The sequence below is a fragment of the Pelophylax lessonae genome (assembly GCF_965119305.1).
Source record: "Pelophylax lessonae genome assembly, chromosome: 3".
NCBI lineage: Eukaryota > Metazoa > Chordata > Amphibia > Anura > Ranidae > Pelophylax > Pelophylax lessonae.
In genome coordinates this window covers 319,107,421-319,133,272 of record NC_138770.1, presented here as the reverse complement: position 1 = coordinate 319,133,272, position 25,852 = coordinate 319,107,421, and the positions used below count along the sequence as shown (strand labels likewise).

The window sequence follows — 25,852 nt, the reverse complement described above, 5'->3', positions numbered from 1 at the left end:
CTGCTGAGACAAGGTAGGGGTGGAGACGAAGAGGTAGCCTCAGCTGCAGTTGGAGGACCACATGAAGTCGCTTGGAGGGTCGGATTCGGCCCGTGGGCCATGTACATTACAATCTAAAACATTATTACATCACTTCTGAAGTTGTATTACAATAATTTTTCTTAATTTCAGTAACCTGTTGGTTTTCAATATGAGACTAGCATACAAAAAATAAAATGGCCAATCATTTGTCTGATATTCTCATTGTGTGTGAAGCTGAACACTTCCTTATCAAGACTATCTGCTACAGGGAAAGTGGTAACCCTGGTAGAGACACTTTCAAAGAAATAAAACCTTCTTGAGGGGAGCTTTTGATGTGTAGTCACCAGAATTCACCAAGAGTTTTTTTTGTTTTTTTAGGTATACTGATCCTTTTGTGGACTTTAAAGGGGCTTTGCATGCATTAGGGCTGCATGAAGCCGTAAGAAACATTGCTTTCTCCTCTTGCCTTTTTGTTGTGTGTCCCCACTAGGAAACTTTATCACAAATTAATTCCCCATTCTTTTCTGTAATCTGTAAAAAGTTAAGGGTCTATTTGATGGGCCTCAAACGCATTAGGTAACTGGGGGAGATCTCCCCAACAAGAACCAAGACCGCAAAAAAAACAATTCTTAGAGTGGGGAATAGTTAACACCTTTATCTGGGTTTTTATTGCCATCTGTGTCTCCATTGGGGAGATTTCCTCTCACTTCCTGTCCAGGTGCCAGATTTTTAACCTTTCCCTGATCTGTCCTCAAAAAAATCAAATTTAAAAGCTCCGCCGTGCACTCTCAGTATCGAATGAAGTGTGGAGTTGTCTTAAAAAAGCCATTTGTTAATGAACTAGAAATTTTCTTTTACAGAGGATTTTTAATGATGATGATGATAAAGAAATTCCACATGTAGCCACAAACAGGCGTTTGTTTGCCCTAACATTACACATTTATTCAATTTGAAAAAGTAAATAAATAAAATATATATTTACATTTTTTTTTTTCCTTACAGCTTTCCTTGCATCTAATATTAATCTGGGACTAAAAGCTGTGCAAGGTTCATGTGGTGGGACATCTGCAGTGTAAAGAATTTCTAGAACAAAAAAAGAGTCCTAAACATACAGGCATTGGTTAATCCTGGCTTAGCAGCTTTCTTAAAGCTTTTAAAGAAGCCTTCATTTCTAGTTTGGGAATGTTGAATACCAGTCCTGATGGGAGTGCTGGCTATAGCTTTAAATAAGCTAGAGCTGAAGGGTGCTTTAACCACTTTACCACCGGAGGATTTTGCTGTCTTACGTCTGGGCCACTTTTTGCAATTTGGCACTGTGCGACTTTAACTGACAATTGCGCAGTCATGCAACGGCGTCCTTTTTTCCCCACAAACAGAGCTTTCTTTTGGTGGTATTTGATCACCTGTGCGATTTTTACTTTTTGCGCTATAAACAAAAAGAGCGACAATTTTGAAAAAATAACAATATTTTTCACATTTTTTATATGAAATTCCCCCCCCCCCCCCCCCCCCCCAAAAAAAAAATTTAAAAATCTAAATTTTTTATCATTTTAGGCCAATTGGTTTTCTGCTACATATTTTTGGTAAAAAAAAATCGCAATAAGCGTATTGTGATTGGTTTGCGCATAAGTTATTGCGTTTACTAACTAAGGGAAAGACTTCTGTCGTTTTTGGTCATTTTTTTATGAGTAATGGCGGCGATATGCGATTTTTTTTTTTTTTTTTTTTTTTTTTTTTTTTTTTGCGGGACTGCGACATTGCGGCGGACAGATCGGACCCTTGACTGACATTTTTGACACTTTTGGGGGTACTAGTGACATTACTACAGTAATCAGTGCTATAAATATGCACTGTTACTGTAAAAATGACACTGGCAGGGAAGGGGTTAACTTTTATTGGAGAGGGAGGGGTTAATGTATGCCTGGTGCTTACTAACGTGTGTGGGGGGAGGTGACTGATTGACACAGGGACAGATCGCAAGTTCAGCTATGCTGAACCCTGCATACCGACCCTGTCTGTCACTTAGGAGATCCGCCCGCTTTGTTTACACAAGCAGGTGGATCTCCACACTCGATTCCCCGACCATCGGGGAAGAGCGGCGGTGACCACCGCCGCTCCTCCCCTGGCCCGACTCCCGCTGTGACTGAATACAGCGGGAGCGAGCCTCCGAGAGAGGGGAATGTCTGGTGACGTAGGTCTACGTCGCCAGACGATAACGGACCACTTTGCCGCAGTACAGTCAACGTGACTGGTCGGCAAGTGGTTAAAGGGTAACTCAACTTTCGTGGGGGGAAAAAAAAAAAAACAAATAAAGAAAAAACAGTATAGCGTATACAATTGCGACACAGATCATATTGTAATTACATTTTATTAAAAATTACCTTTCCTTTTCAATCTGCAGCTCTTGTAATTTTCTGAAAATGCAATGCAATATGGCTACCTGGAGTTCTTCCGTACACAGAATGTGTACTGACCACACCCCAGAAACATAATTTCCTGCTTGTGTGATTGGCTCACTAATTTTCCCAAAAGTCTGCCTAAGATACAAGTCGGATTTCTGGTATCCCCTGCAATAAAAATGTCATTTTTGTTGAGATAATCCCAATAGGAACACGTCTAAAGGGATGCAGACCCAGCATATTTCCTCATTAGAGCCCTGCAGCTGTCACAGCTGATTGATAATTATGAAATCACTTCCATTTGACCCACTTGGCACAGAGGAACAAACCGTGATTTTTTTTTTTTTAGAATAACAAAAGGTAGGAATCTGCAACAAAGTTTGTTAAAATCCCTGCAATGTACAGAGATCACCCAGAGGGGAATGTTTTTTTTTTTTTTTTTTTTTTTCTCTCTACAAAAGTGGAGTTGCGCTTTAAAGTGAACCTATGCATTGCACATGCAAAGCACAGCAACAGGTTCATTTTTCTACCTCCCTCCTCAGATGCACATGGGTGCCATTGCTTCTCTCCCCTGCACCCTCCATTCTCTTTCCAGGAGCTTAGAAAGGCAGCCCTGTGTAAGCTACCAGTCCCTCTCATTAGAGTTTCTGCAGGTCTGAGGTCTCTGGGCTGCTTTTATTTCCCATATAGGTTAATGTCAATGCGGAAGCAATTTGACATATTTTGGTTTGCCTTTTAGTTGTTTCAAAGTATCTGAGCAAAGCACCTGAAGGCATACTACATTTTACTCCCATCTATACAAACCCCTTACCCGCGTAGAAGTTGAGGTTTAGCCCCTGGTAACACCTATGCGATTTGTCGCCTGGCAATGCAGGACAAGAGGAATCCCATTATTTTCTATTTTCACCCATTCAATGCACTTTTGTGTGACTCGGAAAAAGGTTCACACACCCCTTTTTGGTGTGTTTTTTGGCTCTATAGAATTCAATGGGAACGTTTGAAAAAGACCTAAAGCATGAAGATGCAGTAGTGTGAACCTAGCTTTAGCAAAACTTTGAAATCAAAGTGCATTTAGGAGCATTCTGTAGTCTTAAAATTATTGGGTTAGAATTTTTTTTTTTTTTTTGTTGGATACTTCTATTATTTCTAACAGTATGTGTTTTTTATTTGTGTAGAGACTCTGCTGGACACGCGATGGGCAACATCTGAGCTGGCGTGGGTTGTACATCCAGAATCCGGAGTAAGTAATATATTTCTAGGTATACAAACCATGTTTTCTCCCAATATTAATCTTATTTTCTCATAACTATCAAACGCTGCCCATTGTCAAGTTAGTCTCTCCAAGAACTTTTTAGTTTTAAGTTCATGCAGTCCCAAACTGTCAAGTTGACCAGGAACGTGCCTTGGTCAAACTTTTGGTGTTCTTCTGAATTATGCACATTATTTGTTTTACATACAAATTATTTTGGTGCAGCTAGATAAGTTTAGACCAGCCTTTTTCAACCAGGGTGCACAGGCACCCGGGGGTGCCATGGGGTTTCTTCAGGGGTGCCTTGGCAAAAATGCCTAAAACTTGCCCCAAAATTGTATACAAGCCAGCAGATGGATGAAGCCTGTCTTTTATGGCACTTTTCCACTGCAAGTACCGGCTCGGCTCTACTCGGCCCTGCTTGGCCCGGTTTGCTTTTCCACTGCTGGTACCGCATGGTACCGTGTTGGAACGGTTCAGTACGGTATGGTTTGCTTTTCCACTAAAGTAGTACTAAAGTTAAGTGGGTGGGATAACAACGATTCTCTGACCAAACAGTGGCTAGTAGTGACTGCATGCAAAGGATTGTGGGATATGGTACCTCTTGGAACCACAATTCGAGGCGGTACTGTTTTTGATAGCCATACCCTTCGGTTCCATGCAGTGGAAAAGCGCCACCGTACCGAACCGTTCCTACACCATACCATGCGGTACCAGCAGTGGGAAAGCACAAAAGCGAGCCAAACCGTTCGGTTCCATGCAGTGGAAAAGCGCCATTAGTTACACAAAGCCACAGGTTTTTATTTTGCACCCCTACAACCTACTAGCCGCCGGCGTGAAATACTAGTTAGTACCAGTGTGCAAAAGTGTATTTGATTTGGAAGATAAAATCGCCTCTACGTTGGTTGTCCTACATGTGTGGATGTTGATGTATTATGTAAAACTAATAGAATAGTTTATTACATCTTAGAATGGGGTGCCTCGAGACCGTACATAACTTTAAAGGGTGCCTTGATATTGTCCATAATTCTAAAGAGTGCCTTGACTGAAAAAAGGTTGGGAAACAATGGTTTAGACAATAGCAGGCATCTTCAAACAAATCACATGGTAACCCCAATTGGCATGTGCTTATTCCCATACCAAATATATAGTGCTTTTACACAAAAAGTAATCAAAGTTTCTTTTCCTTGATGCAGTGGGAAGAAGTGAGTGGATATGACGATGCATCAAACCCGATACGGACTTATCAGGTGTGTAATGTGCAGATGACAAATCAAAACAATTGGCTTCGGACGCAGTTTATCCCAAGGAAGGATGTACAGCGTGTCTATGTGGAGTTGAAGTTTACTGTACGAGACTGTAACAGCCTTCCAAACATTCCAGGATCCTGCAAAGAGACTTTTAATTTATTTTACTATGAATCTGACACTGATTCGGCATCAGCTGACAGTCCCTTTTGGATGGAGAATCCGTATGTTAAAGTGGATACCATTGCACCCGATGAGAGTTTCTCAAGTCGTGACTCGGCTCGTGTGAACACCAAAGTGCGAAGTTTTGGCCCGCTATCCCGGGCTGGCTTTTATTTGGCATTTCAGGATTTGGGGGCTTGTGTTTCTTTAATCTCAGTACGTGTTTTCTACAAGAAGTGTCCACGCACAGTAGCTGGATTTGCAAGTTTTCCAGAGACCTTGACGGGCGCGGAGCCCACCTCACTGGTGATTGCCCCTGGAGCTTGTGTACCTAATGCCCTGGAGGTTTCTGTCCCACTCAAGCTATATTGCAATGGAGATGGGGAATGGATGGTACCTGTAGGTGTCTGCACATGTGCACCCGGTTATGAGGCGGCTGCTAAGAACACACAGTGCCAAGGTAATTAATATATGATGTTCCTTTTTTATTTTTCTTAGTAAGGCTTCTCTGAATGGGGTGTTAATTGTCCCCATTACACGCAGAGAAATAGAAGTCAATTTGTGGGATAACATGCTTCAGTGCACATGAGGTTTTTGTTTCATCCTGCTATTTGTTGACCTCTAAATGCTGTTTTCCAGCCTGCAGCCGAAGTACATACAAGTCCAAGCAAGGAGAGGGGCCCTGTCTTCCTTGTCCTTCTAGCAGCCGAACAAGTTCTTCTGCAACAACGGTCTGCGTCTGTGTTGCTGGATTCTATAGAGCTGACGGAGAGGCACCTGAAACACCATGCACATGTAAGGACATAAAGCTGTGGTGTGAATGATAATGATTAGTATAGCGAAAAGATTTAGTGTGGTTTGGTTCAAAAATACTACATGCTTCGCCCTTAGGCATTGTTTACGCTTGCTGTTGAGGGTTAGTAATAATGCCTGGTTGAACATCGTTATACCCGCCCCCAACCTCTGCTCCTTTAACTGCAAAGATATGTGATGAGGGTGTACACATGCCACGGGTGCAATACTTTTCATTGCGGATCGGCAAAAATGTAACCCCCTACCACCACCACCACGTCACCTTTGGAGGGAAATGTGGGCCCCGCTGCAATGGCCCTGCAATACACAGTTGTGGTGTAGATTTTAGGGGTTGAAACGGGCAGTGAGGAGAAGACATAACTCCTCCATATCACCTGTCAAACACTCTTTGAAAAGTGATCGGCCTTGGAACGCTTTGCAGAGGGCCTCACAAGTGTAAACAAGCCCTAAATTCATCTTTCCTTGGGATTAAAACCCGAGTGTCACAAATACTACTTTTTATGATGCATACAGCTCTACATCAGTTCCAGTAGAGAGACTTGACATTCTTGTACAGCATGTCTAATATAACTGGCACTAATCAGCAATGCTTCAGAAGCCAAACGCCAAGCGATCTTTTTTCCTAAACATTCACACTTCACACAAATCAATATGGCAGATGTCAGCATTGCCAAATTACATTATACTATTGAATAAATATGTTTGCAAACTATACAGAAAAACAAGGCTTTAGAACATTGACATACTTTGAAACATTATATTAAAAAATGAAAGACTGCATCTTGTTTTGAGAAAGTTCTCTTGAAAAAGCAAGAGCTGATTGATTTTCGTTATTAAACACTTCAGTATGTCAGTTGTCAGACCATCCGTTTTGGAATCCACATTGACAGGTGCCACTGTAAGCTCATAATACTCTAAAGGAAACCTGTCATGGAAGAAAGTGAAGGCTGTTGTTGGTGACCTTTTACTTCTGAGAATGCTAATTGGCTGGCTGTCACACTGATGGTTTGCCAACGGTACCTTGAGTCTAGGGCCTGGAACACATTTGATGCAAGATTGGTCTAGGCTTATGACTCAAAAGTGTTGAAGCCAGGCAGCTAGCATGTTCAGAAGCAGGCTGGTGGGGTAGCTTCCATATGCCTTAATTGGTCTACTTAAAGGAGTTGTAAAGGCAGGAAGGTTTTTTGAGCTTAATGTATTCTATGCATTAAGATGAAAAGCCTTCTGTGTGTAGCAGCCACCCCAGCAACCCCTAATACTTACCTGTGCCCCCTCTCTGTTCCTCGGCCGCCCGGGACTCTCTCTCCTGATTGGCTGAGATACAGCCGCAAGCCATTGGCTGTCAATCAAAGTCACTGAGCCAATCAGGAGAGAGAGGGGGCTAGGCTTGAATGGACACACAGGGTTGCAGCTCAGCTCGGGTGCCCCCATAGCAAGCTGCTTGCTGTGGGGGCACTTGATAAGAGGGAGGGGTCAGGAGCAGCAACGAGGGACCCGAGAAGAGGAGGATCCAGGCTGCTCTGTGCAAAACCAACTGTTGTGTTTGTTGTGTTTTGTTTATAAAAAAAAAAAAAAAAAAAAAAGACTTTGCAATCCCTTTAAAGGCTATCTAAACCCCCCAAAAATATATATTATTGTAGCGTTCCGGTCCTTAGATCTGAGTGCTGCATTCCTTTTTCTTTTGTTGCACTATTTCACCTTGTTATCCTGCTAATAACTCACTTCCTGTCCTGTACTGAGCAGCATTGTTACCCTAGGACAGGGGAGACAAGGGCATGTGCTAAGACTACATAACACCCCCCTCTCTTGTCCATAATAAAGGCAGGGGTTTTGTTGTCCTTAGGAATAGAAGGGAACACTGCTACCTGATAATGGGCAGCATAGTATCCTTGAAACAATAGGGCCATTGGTTTAAATTAGGGATGTACCGATACCTGTTTTACCAGCGAGATACAAGTACCCATCCTTATGCTTAAGTACGTGCCGATACCAGTTACCGATACCTTTTCTGGTGGGATTTGAGCCCATACAAAATGAATGGACTCAAATCGCCTTGCTCAAAGAATCTTATGTGATTTGAACAGGAATGGGGTGCGATTCCTATCCAAATCACATGCGGTTTCCCGTACTGCAAGAGAGGAGAGGCAGGGGGAGAGAGAGGTGCCAAGGCGCTAAGTATAGTAATGTTCAATGAAAGGGTTAAAATTAAAACATTATTGTACTCAGACATAGTTCTTGACAGGCAAAAAACAAGCTGTGCGGAGCCCCCAGTCCAAGGTTCAGTCCTCACTAGAACCGCAGAGAGAAAGTTCTGTGAAGCCGAAGCAGGAATCCAGGCAAGTCACTGGGAGACTCTGTCAAAGGAGCATTCAGATGTCCAGGATGCTGTGGTCAATCAAAATGCGTTTCAGGGGCCAAGCCACGCCTCCTTCATCCGCCTTCTGACTGGCCACAGCTTCCTGAATGCTCCTTTGACAGATTGTGTCTCCTGTGGCATCTCCCCGTGGCTTGCCTGGATTCCTGTTTTGGCTTCACAGCACTTTCTCCAGCGGTTCTAATGGGGACTAAACTTTGGACTGGGGGCTCCACACACAACTTGTTATATGCCTGTCACTAACGATGTCTGTGAGTGCAAAACTGTTTCATTTTAACCCTTTCATTGAATAAACATTGCTACATTATTGGCGGCTTGTTGCCTGGCTTCTCTCTCCCCCTCCTCTCCTCTTTCAGTGCGGGAAACCACATGCAATTCACACAGAAATCGCACCGCATTGCTGTTCAAATCACATGCAATTCTTTGCAGTGCGATTTGGATCCCATTCTTTTTGTATGGGCTCAAATTGCACCACAAAGTTATTCATTTTAAATATTTGAGTATTTGCACGAGTCCAAGTATTTGTGCAAATGCTTAGTATTGGCATCGGTGCAACCATAGTTTAATTTGTAACCAAGACTCTACCTGCCTTGTATATTCTCCATGTGCTTTCTAAATTGTATGGTATGTGTATATATGCATGTTGGGTAAATGTTTGATTGCAAGCTCCTTGAGGGCAGGGACTGATATAAATGTGCAATCGATGTAAAGTGCTGCATAAATCAGCCTACAAGATTTTTGGCAGGATAGACAGCTTTTTTATTTTTGCACTTCTTGAACCGATAAATTTAAAAACCCTTTCAAAGATCTGAATAAATAAATATGTGAAAAAGGTAACCGGACATTCAAGTCAATATGTGCAAATCGTGCAAAAATTGTGCAAAAGAATTGATATGAATATATATTAATTGATATGAATATATATTAAAGTGCATTATACCATAAACCATATTACTGAATGCAGTTTAATAATATATCAAGTTTTTGCACATATTGATTTGAATGTCTGGTTACCTTTTTCACATATTTACTTATTTTTACACTCAATACCAGCGCTGCATTACTTTTATTATTGGTTGTTACGAATTGTCCTTAGTTTTTTGCTGGCTGCAGGTCACTATTGTTAGCGCGGTATATTTTTATACACCTTTCAAAGATATATTTAACGGACCAAAAGAGCGCAATTAAGAGAAATGTATTGTTGGCATTTCCCATACACTTTAAAGCATTTAAGTTAAATATGATGTCTGTCCATAATGCTCCCTCAAACCTCAGATGAAACATGTCTAATTTTCTTCTTTCTTGTAATGTTTCCTGCAAGATAAGACTAGTTTGAAAGTGAGAAAAGATGTAATTAACTATCTCTTTAAAATGAGTCTGTGTGCCATGAATATTGATTTTTACTTGCTCTATTATTTTGAAGGGCAATCATTTTCCCTGACTCAAAGGAAGAAGAAAAGCTGTGATTTTATACATATTAATATTGACTTCTCAAACAGACTGCTTTTGTATCCAGGCACAGTTCTCCTAAACCCCACAATGGGCAAAGGGATTTTACTTAAGCTTATTATGCAGCGATTTGGTTATTTGGCCTGACCTAGACCTTCCATAGATGTATTCAAACCTGAAATTTTATAAATTATACAGCATGATTAGAAATCAAACCTAAAAATCACAAGGCTTTTTAGGTCTCCCTGCAATTACGAGTTTTGACATTTCCATTCAAAATATTGTAATTTTTGGCTGTGTTAGCATGCTTTTTAAGCCACATGCTTTCATGTGATCTCTTTATTGGTTTACATATGAGTGTTATTTTAGTATATTTTAATAATTCTTAAATTTAAGGCTGGTCAAACCTCAGAAACTGGATAGCCAATGCACCTAATAAATGGCAGCAGGGGGGCCTAATGTTTTGGAGCCTCTGCTGTTGTTGACTAAAAAGGACAGCTGGCTCTTAAACTGGACTGATGGACTCCCCAATTCTTTGTGATTGCCCAAATGTCTGTAAGCCAGTCTTAACAAATGGCACAATAAGTGGTATATTTCTGGTTGAATAATGTTTTGTGCTGCTGCATGTGTATAACGTAGATGGTGTTTGTTCACTCTCCTATGGACAAGAATAGCAGAAAAGCTTGAGGGCTCAGGGCATAGGAGTTAAATGTACAGCAAATGTTAGGAAAAACGTAATCGCAAGTATATAATTGAAAGCGGCAAACTAGTGCTGTAACCACAGTGATTTTGACACGGCCTTTTTTTTCTTCCAGCTGTTCCTTCTGCCCCACGACATGTGATTTCCAATGTGAACGAGACATCTGTTGTCCTTGAATGGGGAGAACCTGCTGTTTTAGGTGGCCGTGAAGATATTTCGTATAATGTCATCTGTAAAAAGTGCTCGGATCGGGTGTGCAGCCGCTGTGATGATAATGTGCAGTTTTGGCCTCGTCAGCTTGGGGTCATCCAGAGGCTTGTCTCAGTCAGCCATCTTCAGGCACATACCAAGTACAGCTTTGAAATCCAGGCTGTAAATGGGGTGTCTAACAGGAGCCCCCAACCTCCGAGTTACTACACTGTAAATATAACGACCAATCAGGCAGGTGAGTTAGAGCGGTAAAATAAGCAAAAGTGAAAATAAGGTGTTGGTAGTATTTAATTTGAAAAGGCTTTTGGCAGGGGAACGATGGATCTACAGTAATACAAGGTTATTGAATTTTCTTTATTTTTCTTCAGCCCCTTCAGCTGTGCCTATTGTACAATCTAATGGTCGTTCAGCGGGTTCACTCACTTTGTCCTGGGCTCCACCTGAGAGCCCCAACGGAATCATTTTGGATTATGAGATAAAATATTATGCCAAAGTAAGTATTTCAGTATGCTGGTAACCCATCACATTAATGAAAAAGGTTGTAAATCCTTACATATACTCAGTGAATTGACCTGAAGATGATACATAGAAATAAAACCAATCCTCCTATGTAAGTTGTACCGGTCTATCTGCAGCCCTCTCCTCTACATCCATTCAAAGTGCTGAATTATAAAGCTTGTCTGAGAGTTCAGAAAAAAAAAAAGGGGGACGGAGAGCTGAAGTTACACTCTGCAGAGGTCAGGGAGGAGAAGGTGGAGAGCTGATTGGAGGGAAGGGACACACTTTCCTTCACACAATACTCAGGAAGACAACAACAAAAGAAGGGCACACCGAACTTGTGCATTGCTACTAAAAAAGGTTTATAAGGATCCAAAGACAACACAAACATCAGTAGCACGTTTTGGCTCTCCCTCGAAACACGTCAGCCCAGCCATACAGTTGCTAACACCATTACGCCGTCCAGTACAGGGGTTCCCTGGATACTTTGGAGATGTCTGGTTCCATTGTGTTTTATCATCACTCCTTTGTGAGTGTAATAGGTGTTGTCTTTGGATCTTAATGAACCTTTTTTAGTGGTAATGCACAAGGTCAGGGCGCCCTTCTTTTGTTGTCTTTTAGTATACTTTGGATACCCTTGGTCCAGAAGGGGCAGCAAGACCTTCAGCGGTGCATACCAAGACCATATATAAAAGTATTTATCCTTCATTACACACCACCCGAGTGCAGGAGAATTTTTGTTTTGTTGTATATGTGTGTATGTATGTATAATATAATATATATATATATACACACACACACAATACTCAGGAACAGAGCTGAGGCTGACGATCGGCTGAAGCTCCCTCTCCTGTCACCATTTTTCTCCTGGTGTCAGGAAAATTTGTCAGAAGCTGACCGCAGAGGAACGAAGCAGCAGAAAAAAAATAATACTTAGTACTCCTAATTGAGACCAGTACACACTATATAGAGGGATATGCTTTGTTCATGTTTCATCACTGATGTTTACAACCTCTTTAAGTGGCTTTACAATCTTAAAGTTCTCATGATTTTCATTTCTATATTTAAGTTCAATTACACAGCACACAGGTTTTGTTAATAATACCATTGTTGTTTAAGTGTGGGATTGTGAAATGAAATGTTTTCATTTAATTATATGTCACTCTTTGCAAACGCATCCTTGTTGTATTGCCCCTTTATATCTGTATTATTCTACTGTTATTAGGATGGAACAAAATTCTATGTTGTGCTTGTCTTTTTCTGTTACAACTTGTAATCCCTACTCTTTGGTTTGTGCAGGGTCATAGTGGTGCAGGAAACACCGTGACCAGCCAGCGTACAAGTGTTCGTATGGAGGGCTTGTTTCCAGACACCATATATGTGGTTCAAGTTCGAGCTCGTACAGTGGCTGGATATGGGGCATACAGCGAGCCGCGGGAATTTGACACTTTACCAGAAGATGGTGCGTGATCTTCCTTGGCTTTAAACAGATGATTGATTTACTAACTTCTTTCCAAATCCAAATTAACCTTCCTAAAATCGCTAAAAGAGGGCTGCTTCTTTTTACTACCATTTGTACTGGTACCTCACTGCTTGTGGTGTTTTTATGGTTTTTCTTCCTAACTGAAACCACCATGTTTAATTTATGAAAACTGAATGCTCTAGAAGTGAAGGTGTTACCCCTAATAACTTGAGTCCATGTTTGATTCTCCTAGTGCAGGCTTAAGCAGGGAAAACAAGATTAGTTAATCACTTCAGCTCCGGAAGATTTAAGCCCCCCCCCCCTTCCTGACCAGGTCATTTTTGTGACATTCGGCACTGCATTACTTTAACTGACAATTGCACTGTACCCAAATAAAATGTTTGTCCGATTTTTTTTTTTTTTTTTTTTTTTTTTTTCCCCCCCCCCCCCCCCACAAATAGAGCTTTCTTTTATTGGTATTTGATCACCTCCTTTTTTTTTTTTTTTTTTTTTTTTTTTTATTGCACTATAAACCAAAGAACCAACAATTTTGAAAATTTTAATATTAATTTAAATAATATTGAAAAAAAACAATATTTTTTACTTTCTGCTATAAAACATCCCATAAAAAATGTAAAAAATCTAATTTCTTCATCAATTCAGGCCAGTTTGTATTCTGCGACATATTTTTGTACAAAAAAAAAAAATAAGCGTATATTGATTGGTTTGCGCAAAAGTTATAGCGTCTACAAACTATGGGATATATTTATGGAATGTTTTTATTTTTTACTGGTAATGTCGGCAATCAGCGACTTATAGCCGGACTGTGATAATGCGACGGACGTTCTGACACTTTTTTTGGGGACCAGTGACAATAATTCAGTGGCCAGTGCTAAAAATATACAGCCACTGACTGGGAAGGGGTTAACATTAGGGGCGATCGAGGGGTTAACTGTGTACCTAGCTGGTGTTTTTCTGTAGTGGGGAAGGTGCTTGTACTAGGGGAAGACATTGATTTGTGTCCTTGCTTTGCAGGAACACAGGATTAGTGCCTTTCTTACTAATAGAATAGTGATCTGCCTTGTTTACATAGGCAGGATGGCGAGCTGCCTGTGTCCTGAATGATCAGCCGGCAGACATCGAGTCCATGGGGACCCGCTGATCAGCTCCAGCTGTGTAGAATCACAGTGGAAGCAAGCCTTTGGCCGCCAGATACTGTACCCGGAAATGCAGGATCACATATAACTATATGATCCTGCGCAGCTCGGCCGCCCTGTAGCAGTTAAATTGCTATAGGGCAGTTGGCGGGTGGTTAATTTAGGCAATAACATTTTTATATTTTTTTTGCTTCAGTTATTTAGGAATCGCCCTTATTGTTCACTATTCCTACCTTAGATGTGTGCCTGTCCCGCTGGTTAAATTTTACCTATGGGTGTTAAGTCCATGTATTAATTAGCAGTCCCATCGCCTTAACCACTTCAACAAACTCGCTCCCTTAAGTCCATGTATTAATTAAACACGCTTCAAAGCTTTTGTCTTACACTGCTCTGTTCTTGTATGTAGTTATTTCTTTTATTCACCTGCTCAGTTGCAACTTGTACTTGCCTTCTGATTTTTCTCTTCCATGTTCCTAGTCCTCACACAGCAGATCTGTTTCTTTAGCCCTTCTTGGAGTACAATTATAACCTGGAGCAAAGGAAAGTGGTGGTTTTGCATTGGCAATCAATGAAGCACAAACCTTTTCTCTTTTGTGAGGAAAATATTAGAAAATAGTTGGAATCTATTCTGCATTTGCTTGAGTTTTATGGCTTTCCTTGGCTCTAGTTCTGATATATTTGCTCCAATGTCTCACCTTCCCCATTCATCTGCTAATTGCTGTCTCCTCTCTTATCAGTCCACACTGCCTGTGTCCCTTTTGCCTGCAGGATCCATACCCTCTACCCGTATGACTCCTCATGTCCTTGTTTTTCCTGTGCCCACTGATCCCTCACTCCCTTCCTCCTTTTTTCCTTCCCTATTTCCCGCACAGGGGATCGGAGCAGTCTTCAGGAGAAGGTCCCGATGGTTGTTGGCTCTGTGACCGCTGGGCTGATTTTTATAATTGCAGTTGTCGTTATTGTAATTGTATGTTTCAGGTGAGTGGCGTGCTGGGGCACAATAGTTGGTGGGGATGAATAGGATTGTTTGTAAAAGTAAAAGAAGGTCCATGTGGGGGATTTGATATTTGTAATCTGTATTGTTGAAGTTGGATTGGATTGAACCTTTTTTTTTTTCTTCTTCTTCTTCTTTCTACAGCAGGAAGCATAGGAATGACCCAGAATCTGAATATACAGAAAAACTGCAACAATACAGTGAGTGTAGTTTAGTGAAAGAATAATGAATTGATGTCCTATAGCTATACCTCTTGCTCTGCTTTTTATGTTTCAGGCATGTTCTCCTTTTGTTGGCTCATTTTTTATCTCCCTGTTTATTCTTCTGTTTGATGCTCTTATGGTTCTATAATACAGTGACCTTTTTCTGATAGTTAAAGCTGCCTTGCTCTACTTGTTCTGGGTGGCTGCACATTATGCTTCTTCTCACTCTGCATTTGCTTAGCAATTTGTAATTAATGTCCCGTGGTGTTCAAAACTAATTGGCACTTGTAAACACCATTTCTTTTATTTGTATTTCTCAGAGCTAAGAAATTAGTCTGCCCTTGGATTCTCTTGCAGTTTTTAGCTTTTCCCTTATTACGAATTTCTTTATCATCAATTAGTGACTGTATTTTTGTCAGTTATTAAAAAAAAATAGCAAAGGAAAAATATGACCCATCTACAAACACCAGACTGCTCTATCTTTTCAAAGGGAAGCTGTCAGGATAGAAATGTAAGCAATACATTGATGACTGTTGATGCAGCCTTCAGGTTTGGCATCTTTGTCCTTACACTACTTGATGTATTGCTGACTTAGAAAAGGATTTGGGGGGAGGTGTACGAAGACTTCGCTGGCTGAACGCTTGACCTCATAAGTATTTGCTGATGCTTGTTCTGGTATATTGTAGCTGGTTCTGTCCTGGCTGAATGCTTGCTCTGTTCCAGTGCTGACCAAATGCTCACTCTGGTCTGGAGCCGGCTGTCTGGGCGCTCTGGTCTGGAGCCGGCTGTCTGGGCGCTCTGGTCTGGAGCCGGCTGTCTGGGCGCTCTGGTCTGGAGCCGGCTGTCTGGGCGCTCTGGTCTGGAGCCGGCTGTCTGGGCGCTCTGGTCTGGAGCCGGCTGTCTGGGCGCTCTGGTCTGGAGCCGGCTGTCTGGGCGCTCTGGTCTGGAGCCGGCTGTCTGGGCGCTCTGGTCTGGAGCCGGCTGTCTGGGCGCTCTGGTCTGGAGCCGGCTGTCTGGGCGCTCTGGTCTGGAGCCGGCTGTCTGGGCGCTCTGGTCTGGAGCCGGCTGTCTGGGCGCTCTGGTCTGGAGCCGGCTGTCTGGGCGCTCTGGTCTGGAGCCGGCTGTCTGGGCGCTCTGGTCTGGAGCCGGCTGTCTGGGCGCTCTGGTCTGGAGCCGGCTGTCTGGGCGCTCTGGTCTGGAGCCGGCTGTCTGGGCGCTCTGGTCTGGAGCCGGCTGTCTGGGCGCTCTGGTCTGGAGCCGGCTGTCTGGGGGCTCTGGTCTGGAGCCGGCTGTCTGGGGGCTCTGGTCTGGAGCCGGCTGTCTGGGCGCTCTGGTCTGGAGCCGGCTGTCTGGGCGCTCTGGTCTGGAGCCGGCTGTCTGGGCGCTCTGGTCTGGAGCCGGCTGTCTGGGCGCTCTGGTCTGGAGCCGGCTGTCTGGGCGCTCTGGTCTGGAGCCGGCTGTCTGGGCGCTCTGGTCTGGAGCCGGCTGTCTGGGCGCTCTGGTCTGGAGCCGGCTGTCTGGGCGCTCTGGTCTGGAGCCGGCTGTCTGGGCGCTCTGGTCTGGAGCCGGCTGTCTGGGCGCTCTGGTCTGGAGCCGGCTGTCTGGGCGCTCTGGTCTGGAGCCGGCTGTCTGGGCGCTCTGGTCTGGAGCCGGCTGTCTGGGCGCTCTGGTCTGGAGCCGGCTGTCTGGGCGCTCTGGTCTGGAGCCGGCTGTCTGGGCGCTCTGGTCTGGAGCCGGCTGTCTGGGCGCTCTGGTCTGGAGCCGGCTGTCTGGGCGCTCTGGTCTGGAGCCGGCTGTCTGGGCGCTCTGGTCTGGAGCCGGCTGTCTGGGCGCTCTGGTCTGGAGCCGGCTGTCTGGGCGCTCTGGCCTGGAGCCGGCTGTCTGGGCGCTCTGGCCTGGAGCCGGCTGTCCGCGCGCTCTGGCCTGGAGCCGGCTGTCCGCGCGCTCTGGCCTGGTCTAGAGCCGGCTGACTGGCAATACCTTTTTGTTGGCTAACCTAAATAGATTTTGTAATGCAATACTCTACCTTAGCTCTGGTGTCCTATATCTGACCATGCCTAATGGGAACTAGAATTACCTATATTTTCACTGTTCTGCAACTGTCTAAGACTTGATGGACCTCTGCAGAGAGACCAGTGCTTTTGCACCAAAGGGGTCCTTCTCAGCAGTTGGCAAGTGGCAGTCTTGTATACTTGGGCTGTAGCTGCTTGGTAAAGAAAAAAAACTTTTGAAGCGAAGTTTACACTTGTGGTTTGGAGTGGTAAAAACATGCAGTTGAGCCGTATTATTACTACTGGGCCCCTTCAATAGCAGTCTGTTCTGACCCCTAGAAAAAAAAAAAAAAAAACAGCGGGGAACGCCTCCCCACTCCCTGTCAAATGCCCTCTGACAAGCATTGCTGGATTGCTTTTCACAGGAAACTACTTGTGTGAATGAGCCTATGCCTATGCACACCTTTTTTGTTTTGATGCAGCAGGAATGTATCCAGTTGAAAAGATTTGCCCAAGGTTCCTGAAATTTTAAGTCTGGGGATGTAGCTTTCAGTTGTTGTAAATGACTTTTTGGTGGTCCTTCAACTGTTTGTTGCGTTTTGTGTTTATTAGTTACAAGTGACAGCCCTGTCCTCATTACACTGATAAGTGGTTTTGAATGACAATAGCTTTCTGCAGCACACTTTAGTCCATAGTTACCCCCACTGTTCCACCAGTAATTTGCCTATTTGAAATGGCATGGTCTCTTACAAAGTGCGGCTCATAAATACCATTACTCCCCCCCTTCCCATTAAAATGCTGGATGGCTCCCCTTGCTTTTAGTGACACACCTTTTGTGTTGTGCGTGGCCTCCTGTTTGAGGGGGTGTAAATTATGCCAACTCTCTTGTCTTGATTAATGGCTACAAATCATGTGCCTCATCTCCTGGTCATAAAAGATGTTTTATTGAAGTGCTTGGTGAGGGTGTATGTATAGTTCAGAGTTTTGTTCTCCAAATGCTATTTTTAGTAACCGACTGCCAAACAGTTGCCATTTTTGTGGCTTTTCATAGTTTATGCTTCCCCATTTATAAGCCTCATAGTTGATTACACTATTGATTTACACCACACTCTACATTGATTTTAGGATATTTCTATCACATTTAAGTAGTGATATTAATGGACTTATGAACCTATGCATACTACATTAGTGTACATACACATATAGCAGTAGTAATAGATTAAGTATGGTGTTACTTGCTGTTGATTCCATGGGTCCAACAGTGTATTCTTTATGTCCTAATATACTTATAGACTGTAGATGACCATTGATTTTAGGTCTGTGATTTCTAAGGCTCCATGTACACGGGACGTTGTTAAAAGTCCCTTTTGAATGCTGGAATTTTTAGGACGTTGGAAACGTCCGTTGGGTCGCGTTTTGCACCCGCGTTTAGCAGGCGTTTGCGTTTTAGAACCGTTCCTAGAGGTCAAAAAAATTATTCCCCCTTTAAAATGGAAAATGCGAACGTTTGAAACGCCAGGAAACACACGTTCGAACGCAAATAATTGCTTTCCAAAAAACGTCCCTGAACTCAACTGCCTGCAAATGACTGTAAACTACCCTGTGTACAACATGGACAGATAAGATAACATGTAGGTGGGTTCAGGGGCTTCTGAAAAAAAGCCCAACTGCTCCTAAACAGCCATTTACAACGTCCCGTGTACATGGACCCTTAGAGTTATAGAAGATACTTGGAGACGCTGTCATAAGACCTCGCCTTTTAATTAAAAACCTTGCATCGGTACAGGAAAAAACGCACTTGCATGTTTTCCCACTTTCTAAGAAAAAAATGTTTTCCTATGGTGTGACCCATGTAACTTTAGTGGAATCTGACTACTTCCTGAAAGAGTCAATCCTGTGTGTTCTGGTCTCTGCTCCTTCCCTCATTTTAACTTGCACTTACATATATAATGAAAACATTTCCATAAATTATCAGAGAAAAAGAGCAGCTGGAAAAGGTCAAACTAAATGGTTTCTTTTATTGGAAATTAGCATTACTGCTTTACTAATTTTAATACTCAGTTATTGTAACATTATTTCCTATTCCAATAAGTAGCCATACTACATATGCAATGCTTGCAAATTTTGTTCCATATTGATAGGCAAAGTTCATCTTCATTACCACATTTTTAGTATAAATGTTCAGTTATTTGTAACTTTTCCAATCCAGTTTAGTGTTTTTCTGGCCTTGCATTCAAAGCTTTAAAATTGTCTGCAAAAATGTTCTTCACTTCAGTCAATTTAAGTCTCTCTGCATTTGATTTCTCAAAAGGCTATGGTTTCCATGTCCTACTTTCCAGAGGTTTTAGCTGTTGTGTTTTTTTTTTTTTTTTTCTTGGGGGGGGGGGGGGGGGGTTCCTACAGACTTTACTTTAAAAAAAAAAAAAAAAAACCTCTGGAAAATGGAAGCCGTAGTCTTATCTTTAATGTATATGGTTCACTTTAGTAGTGCATAGAGCATCATAGTTTAGTCATCGTCGGTTTTAAGTGATCAGGAAAGTGAGAGATAAGTTCTTATTGGCTAATATGGGTTACTGCTTTTAATTGCGGTTTGCCTTGAAACAAAACCTTTTTGTGTGCAGCTTTATAACCGTAGGGTATACTAATGGTTTCAGGTGATAAACGCTTCCCAATCATAGAGTGTTCTACAATAAAAATGAAAATTATAAACCTATTAAGTGGGTAAAATTTTAATTGTTTGGATAATGGAGATCAGGCCATCTCACACGTTAGTGTCCATCGTGCAGTTAATAACCACTTTTAAAATGGTGTCCCAGTATGGCTATTAAGAATTTTTAGGCTTCATTGGCACTGTTCAGTAAAGTACGTGATGCTTCTTGTTCTCACAGTGGTTCCTGGCATGAAGCTGTACATTGATCCATTCACTTATGAGGATCCTAATGAAGCTGTGCGAGATTTTGCTAAAGAAATTGACATTTCGTGTGTGAAGATTGAAGAAGTGATTGGTGCAGGTTTGTCTCATAAACACTTTGACTGTCTTTCCATTAAAGTCAGATGCTTCTCGTCTTTCACTTAATGATACAGTAGGGGATTGAGAAGTGCATAGTGCAGACATAAGGTTATCGTGAATATATTAAATGGAACGTGATCTGTTAACCAAGCAGAAAAGAATGGGCAGATTGATTTCTTATCTCTTCTCCTCTAGGTGAGTTTGGGGAGGTTTGCCGTGGACGACTTAAACAGGCAGGACGTAGGGAGCAGCTGGTGGCAATCAAGACTCTGAAAGCAGGCTATACCGAACAGCAAAGACGTGACTTTCTGGGGGAAGCGAGCATTATGGGGCAGTTTGATCATCCAAACATTATACGGCTAGAGGGAGTTGTGACCAGGAGTCGTCCGGTGATGATCTTAACAGAGTTTATGGAGAATGGAGCCCTTGACTCCTTCCTAAGGGTAAGTTCAGGTTAAAGGTAGTTTGTGTAAAATGCAGATAGGTAGGTAGGAATCAAGAAGTTGTGTGGGGTTGAACATAGATTGTTGTGTAGTTTGTGAAGGCAGCTTTATGACATTTGAAGGATCTGAGTTTTTTTAAGGAGTACGTTTGAACAAAACACGTTAGTTTCCTTTAGCACAATTTTCTTTTAAGTAGGATAGAACATGTATTTTTTTTTTAACCAAGCACACAGGTCTAAGTCTGCCCAGTCATTCTGGAATCTTCTAGTTAAACAGTGTTCAGAGTTTGACTCTATACATTAAACTCCGCTCTTGTGTTTTTTTATTAGGTGAGTGGAGGTTTAACCTGTAGACTTGAAGTTTTCACAATAGTAAATAGTTGTTTTATGTGCAGCTTAGTCATCAGAAAAAAATCTGATTTGTGAACTAAAAACATACTATCGCAGTGTTGGTTATTGCAATCCACACTATTGTGTGTTTTGGAGCCAGGCTTAAAAAATCAATAATATAAACTTTATTTAGCAAATGCTTTTCCTTGAAGGGTCAGTCCCTTCAAAACTTGATGGTTCAGTTTTCGTTAGGTGCTGGAAAGCTAAATATCCTAATAATTTATTGTGATGTTGAGGTGTGAGCTGTGAGTTACCAGGTGTACTAAGCGTGAGAGCACTTGCTATAGGGTCAACTTGCCATTGAGATTTTATATATATATATATATATATATATATATATATATATATATATTATGTGTGTGTGTGTGTGTGTGTGTGTGTGTGTGTGTGTAGGTATGTATATATGTGTGTGTGTGTATATATATATATATATATATATATATATATATAATATATATATATATATATATATATAATTTTATTTATGGAGAATTCCTCAGGAAGAGTGGGAACATCTATTTTTTTTTTTAGAGGATACGGGGACAACTGTGAGTGGTAGTCTCCAAGGTAAATACAAACTCAGATGTAGCCTAAACTTTCTAGACTCCACATAAAGTACCTGTTTTGGGCAAACAACTCCTTTTTAAAGTAAGCTGAAGCCTAGTAAATCTAGACCCAATATAAGGGATGCCATTGCTCACTCATTTAAAAAAAAATTATATTTATTGGTTTTCCTGGCTTTAGTTCTTAAGCTGGGTACACACTCAGGTTTTTTTTTTTTTTCCTTTTTAACCAGCAAATTGAGAAAAAAAAAAAAAAACTGACAGATTTCCACATCAACACAAGCGACGTTGATGCTGGGATATCTTCTGCTGAGACATTGTATTCTGACAGGGAGACTGACTTGTTTGAAACAGTCCTTTATAGCCCATTGTGCTGGTCACTTTAGAGTGCAGTTCTTACGAAATATGTATTTGTTGGAAACCTTGCATGTGTTTTTTTTTTTTTTTTCCCCCTCCAATTCAGACTTTCACGTAGTGACTTCAATAACTTTTCCTTTGATGAACCTTACTTTTAGATTTGTTACACATGTTTCTCCTGTGTCTGCTTTATGAATCTGTAACCTCTATTGTCTCTGCATATTGGTTCTTTGTTTTTTGTTCCTTATGAACGCTAAAGAATCTTTGAAGTCAGAAATCTTGCTAAAGGTTTATGCATTGTGCTTTATCAATCTTCAATGTAAGTTGGTTTACTCAGGAGTGTTTAAGCCTTGTAAATCTTTCTCTTTCATCAGATGAATGACGGGCAGTTTACAGTTATCCAGCTGGTGGGCATACTGCGTGGCATTGCATCAGGAATGAAGTATCTATCTGAGATGAACTATGTTCACCGTGATCTTGCTGCCCGTAATATCCTGGTGAACAGCAATCTCGTCTGTAAAGTGTCTGACTTTGGCCTGTCCAGGTTCTTGGAGAATAGCCGATCTGACCCCACATATACCAGCTCTCTGGTAAGACACCATTGGTATTTAGAATGTATCTTTTTTTTTTTTTTTTTTTTTATATATATTTTCTTCAGATGAAATTATTTTTAGTCTGGTAAAAATTAAATATTGCATTTGAAGATTGTGCATTTACATTTCTAGTCATTTGAAACTGTAGTTATATTGTTCATGTTTACCAGGCTAATCCTCACTGCCTTGTTGCTACAGTGGCTTGAAAAAGTATTCCTACCCCTTAAGATTTTCCACATTTTGTCATGTTACAACCAAAAAATGTAAATGTATTTTATTGGGATTTTATGTGATAGGCCAACACAAAGTGGCGCATAATTGTGAAGTGGAAGGAAACTGATAAAGGATTTTCAAATGTTTTTACAAATATCTGAAAATGTGGTGTGCATTTGTATTCAGCCCCCTTTACTCTGATACCCCTAACTACAATCCAGTCAAACTGATTGCTTTCAGAAGTCACCTAATTAGTAAATAAGTTCACCTGTTTGTAATTTAACCTCAGTAATAATACAGCTGTTCTGTGAAGCCTTAATAGGTTTTTTAGAGAACCTTAGTGAACGAACAGCATCATGAAGGTTAAGGAACACATCAGAAAGGTCAGGGATAAAGTCATGGAGATGTTTAAAGCAGAGTTAGGTAATTAAAAAAATATCCCATGCATTGAACATCTCACGGAGCACTGTTCAATCCATCATCCAAAAATGGAAAGAGTATGGCACAAGTGCAAACCTTCCAAGATATGGCTGTCCACCTAAACTGACAGGCCAGCCAAGGAGAGCATTAATCAGAGAAGCAGCCAAGAGGCCCATGGTAACAATGGAGGAGCTGCAGAGATCCACAGCTCAGGTGAGAGAATCTGTCCACAGGACAACTTTTAGTTGTGCACTCCACAAATCTGGTCTTTATGTAGAAGTGGCAAGAAGAAAGCCATTTTTTGAAAAAAGCAATAAGTCCCATTTGCAGTTTGCGAGAAGCCATGTGGGGGACATAGAAAACATGGAAGAAGGTGGTCAGATTAAATTTTTGGCCTAAAAGCAAAACGCTATGTGTGGTGGAAAACTAACGCTGCACATCACCCTGAACACACCATCCCTACCGTAAAACATAGTGGTGACAGCATCATGTTGTGGAAATGCTTTTCTTCAGCAGGGAGAGGGAATCGCCCTGAACATACCGTCCCTACCGTAAAACATGGTGGTGTCGGCATCATGTTGTGGAAATGCTTTTCTTCAGCAGGTAGAGGGAAGCTGGTCAGAGGTGATGGGAAGATGGATGGAGCCAAATACAGTGCAATCTTGGAATAAAACCTGTCCGAGTCTGCAAAAGACTTGAGACTGGGGCGGAGGTTCACCTTCCAGCAGGACAACAACCCTAAACTTCTACAGCCAGAGCTACAATAGAAAGGTTTAGATCAAAGCATATTCGTGTTAGAATGGCCCAGTCTAAGTCCAGACCTAAATACAATTAAGAATTAGTGGACTGACTTGAAAATTGCTGTTTACAGGCGCGCTCCTTCCAATCTGACAGAGCTTGAGCTATTTTGCAAAAAAAGAATGGTCAAAAATGTCACTCTCTAGATGTGTAAAGCTCATAGAGACATACCCAAAAAGAGTTGCAGCAATAATTGCAGCGAAAAGGTGGTTTAACAAAGTATTGACTCAGGGGGCTGAATACAAATGCATGCTAGACTTTTCAGCTATATATTTGTAAAAAAAAATTAAAAACTGTTTATCATTTTCCTTCCACTTCACAATTATGTGCCGTTTTGTGTTGGTCTATCACATAAAATCCCAATAAAATACATTACCATTTTTGGTTGTAACATGACAAAATGTCTAAAATTTCAAGAAGTATGAATACTATTTAAAGACCCTGTAAAAGCCTGTTTGCAGTGCTCCATAACTAATGCTTACATTTACATAAACACTTGCAAAAGGCGAAAGAGTGAGGACTCCACTTTTCTTCCTGTTAATGTAGGGTCAGTGGAGTAGCTGCTGTGCTCTCTTTAGAAAAATACTGTGAATCCTGGGTTGTGGATGTTCACTGTATTAAATGTTAACTTTTTTTTTAAGTTTTAAACTTAAAGTGGAGTTCCACCCTAATTTAATACTTACCTCCATCTTCTCGCTCCGGGTCACCTGAAAAAGAAATGGATAATCGCATATTTTTTTTTTTTTTTACTTACCTCGTAGCGAAGAAAAAATACTTACCTTACTTCCTTCTTCCTCCTTCCTCGGCCGCGGCCCGTCGTCACTTCCTGGCTCTGCAATGATTCCTGGGAGCTAAACGTCATAGCTCCCAGGAATCATTGTGCCTGCACCGGCCCCGACGTCAGTTGCGGGTCGCGCGCGTCATCCCCTTCTAAACAGCTTCTGGGCATGCCCAGAAGCTGTAGAGCAGGGGTGGGGAACCTTTTTTCTGCCAAGGGCCATTTGGGTATTTATAAAATCATTCGGGGGCCGTACAAAATTATCAACTTAAAAATTTGCCTGTTATATTTGGTTAAACATTTAATTAACTCACCCCTAATGTGGTGGCTGCAACTGCTTCTCTTTGGTGAGGTGTGTGATGTTAGCTGGTATTGATGATGTTGCTTCTCGCAACTGGTTTTCCAGGTTTGCGTCGGTCAGTCTGGAGTGCAGTCGACTTTGTGGTGGTAGGTTTTAAAAAGAACTGCTGGCGGGTACTGCTGGTGGGCATAGCTGGCTGGTACTGCTGGTGGGTACAGCTGGCTTGTACTGTGCTGTGGGTACTGCTGGCTGGTACTGCTGGCTCAGACTGGTACTGTGCTGTAGGTACTGCTAGCCGGTACTGCCTTGGGTACTGCTGGCTCAGGCTGGTACTGTGCTGTGGTTACTGCTGTTTGGTACTGCTGGCTCAGGCTGGTACTACTGGCTAGTACTGCTGGCTGGTACTGCTGGCTCAGGCTGGTACTACTGGCTAATACTGCTGGCTGGTACTGCTGGCTCAGGCTGGTACTACTGGCTAGTACTGCTGGCTGGTACTGTGCTGTAGGTACTGCTGGCTGGTACTGTTGTTGTGGGTACTGCTGACTCTGGCTGGTACTGCTGTGGGTACTGCTGGTTCTGGCTGGCACTGCTGGGTCTGGCTTTTACTGCTGTGAGTACTGCTGGCTCTGGCTGGTACTGCTGGCTCTGGCTGGTAATGCTGGTTCTGGCTGGTACTGCCTGCTCTGGCTGGTACTGCAGTGTGTGTTGCTGGCGGGAAATGCTGGCTAGAAGCGGCGCCACGCTGGAGGAAGAGGCGATGTTTCCTGTATTGGTCACAGGCGCAGTGCATTTGATATCACTCCACCTGTGAATCACTCAGACTGTCAGAACGGAGCCGAAACTATACAGGAAGCATCGGCTCCGTTCTGACAGATCAGCTGAGGGACACAGACTCAGCTGCACGGGGGGCCGGACCAAATGACTTTGAGGGCCGCATACGGCCCCCGGGACGTAGGTTCCCCACCCCTGCTGTAGAGGGATGACGTGCGCGACCCGGAAGTGACGTCGGGGCCGGCGCAGAGCATCGTGGGACCAAAGAAGGCGGAAGAAGACGCCGA

At 42.3% G+C, this 25,852-nt stretch overlaps 1 protein-coding gene across 2 annotated transcripts in view; it reads left to right on the top strand.

Annotated features, from left to right (window-relative positions):
* Positions 1–25,852, top strand: part of EPHB3 (EPH receptor B3) — an 86,348-nt gene that overhangs the window by 49,820 nt on the left and 10,676 nt on the right. The window contains exons 2-12 of one of the 2 annotated variants that reach the window (XM_082249035.1): positions 3,596–3,660; positions 4,866–5,538; positions 5,718–5,873; positions 10,530–10,859; positions 10,993–11,117; positions 12,422–12,584; positions 14,614–14,719; positions 14,883–14,935; positions 19,818–19,940; positions 20,135–20,382; positions 22,066–22,281. In XM_082249035.1, the coding sequence (XP_082105161.1) occupies positions 3,596–3,660; positions 4,866–5,538; positions 5,718–5,873; positions 10,530–10,859; positions 10,993–11,117; positions 12,422–12,584; positions 14,614–14,719; positions 14,883–14,935; positions 19,818–19,940; positions 20,135–20,382; positions 22,066–22,281 (2,258 nt within the window). Of the gene's footprint in view, positions 1–3,595; positions 3,661–4,865; positions 5,539–5,717; positions 5,874–10,529; positions 10,860–10,992; positions 11,118–12,421; positions 12,585–14,613; positions 14,720–14,879; positions 14,936–19,817; positions 19,941–20,134; positions 20,383–22,065; positions 22,282–25,852 lie in introns of both variants that reach the window. The other variant, XM_082249034.1, reaches the window with a different exon arrangement.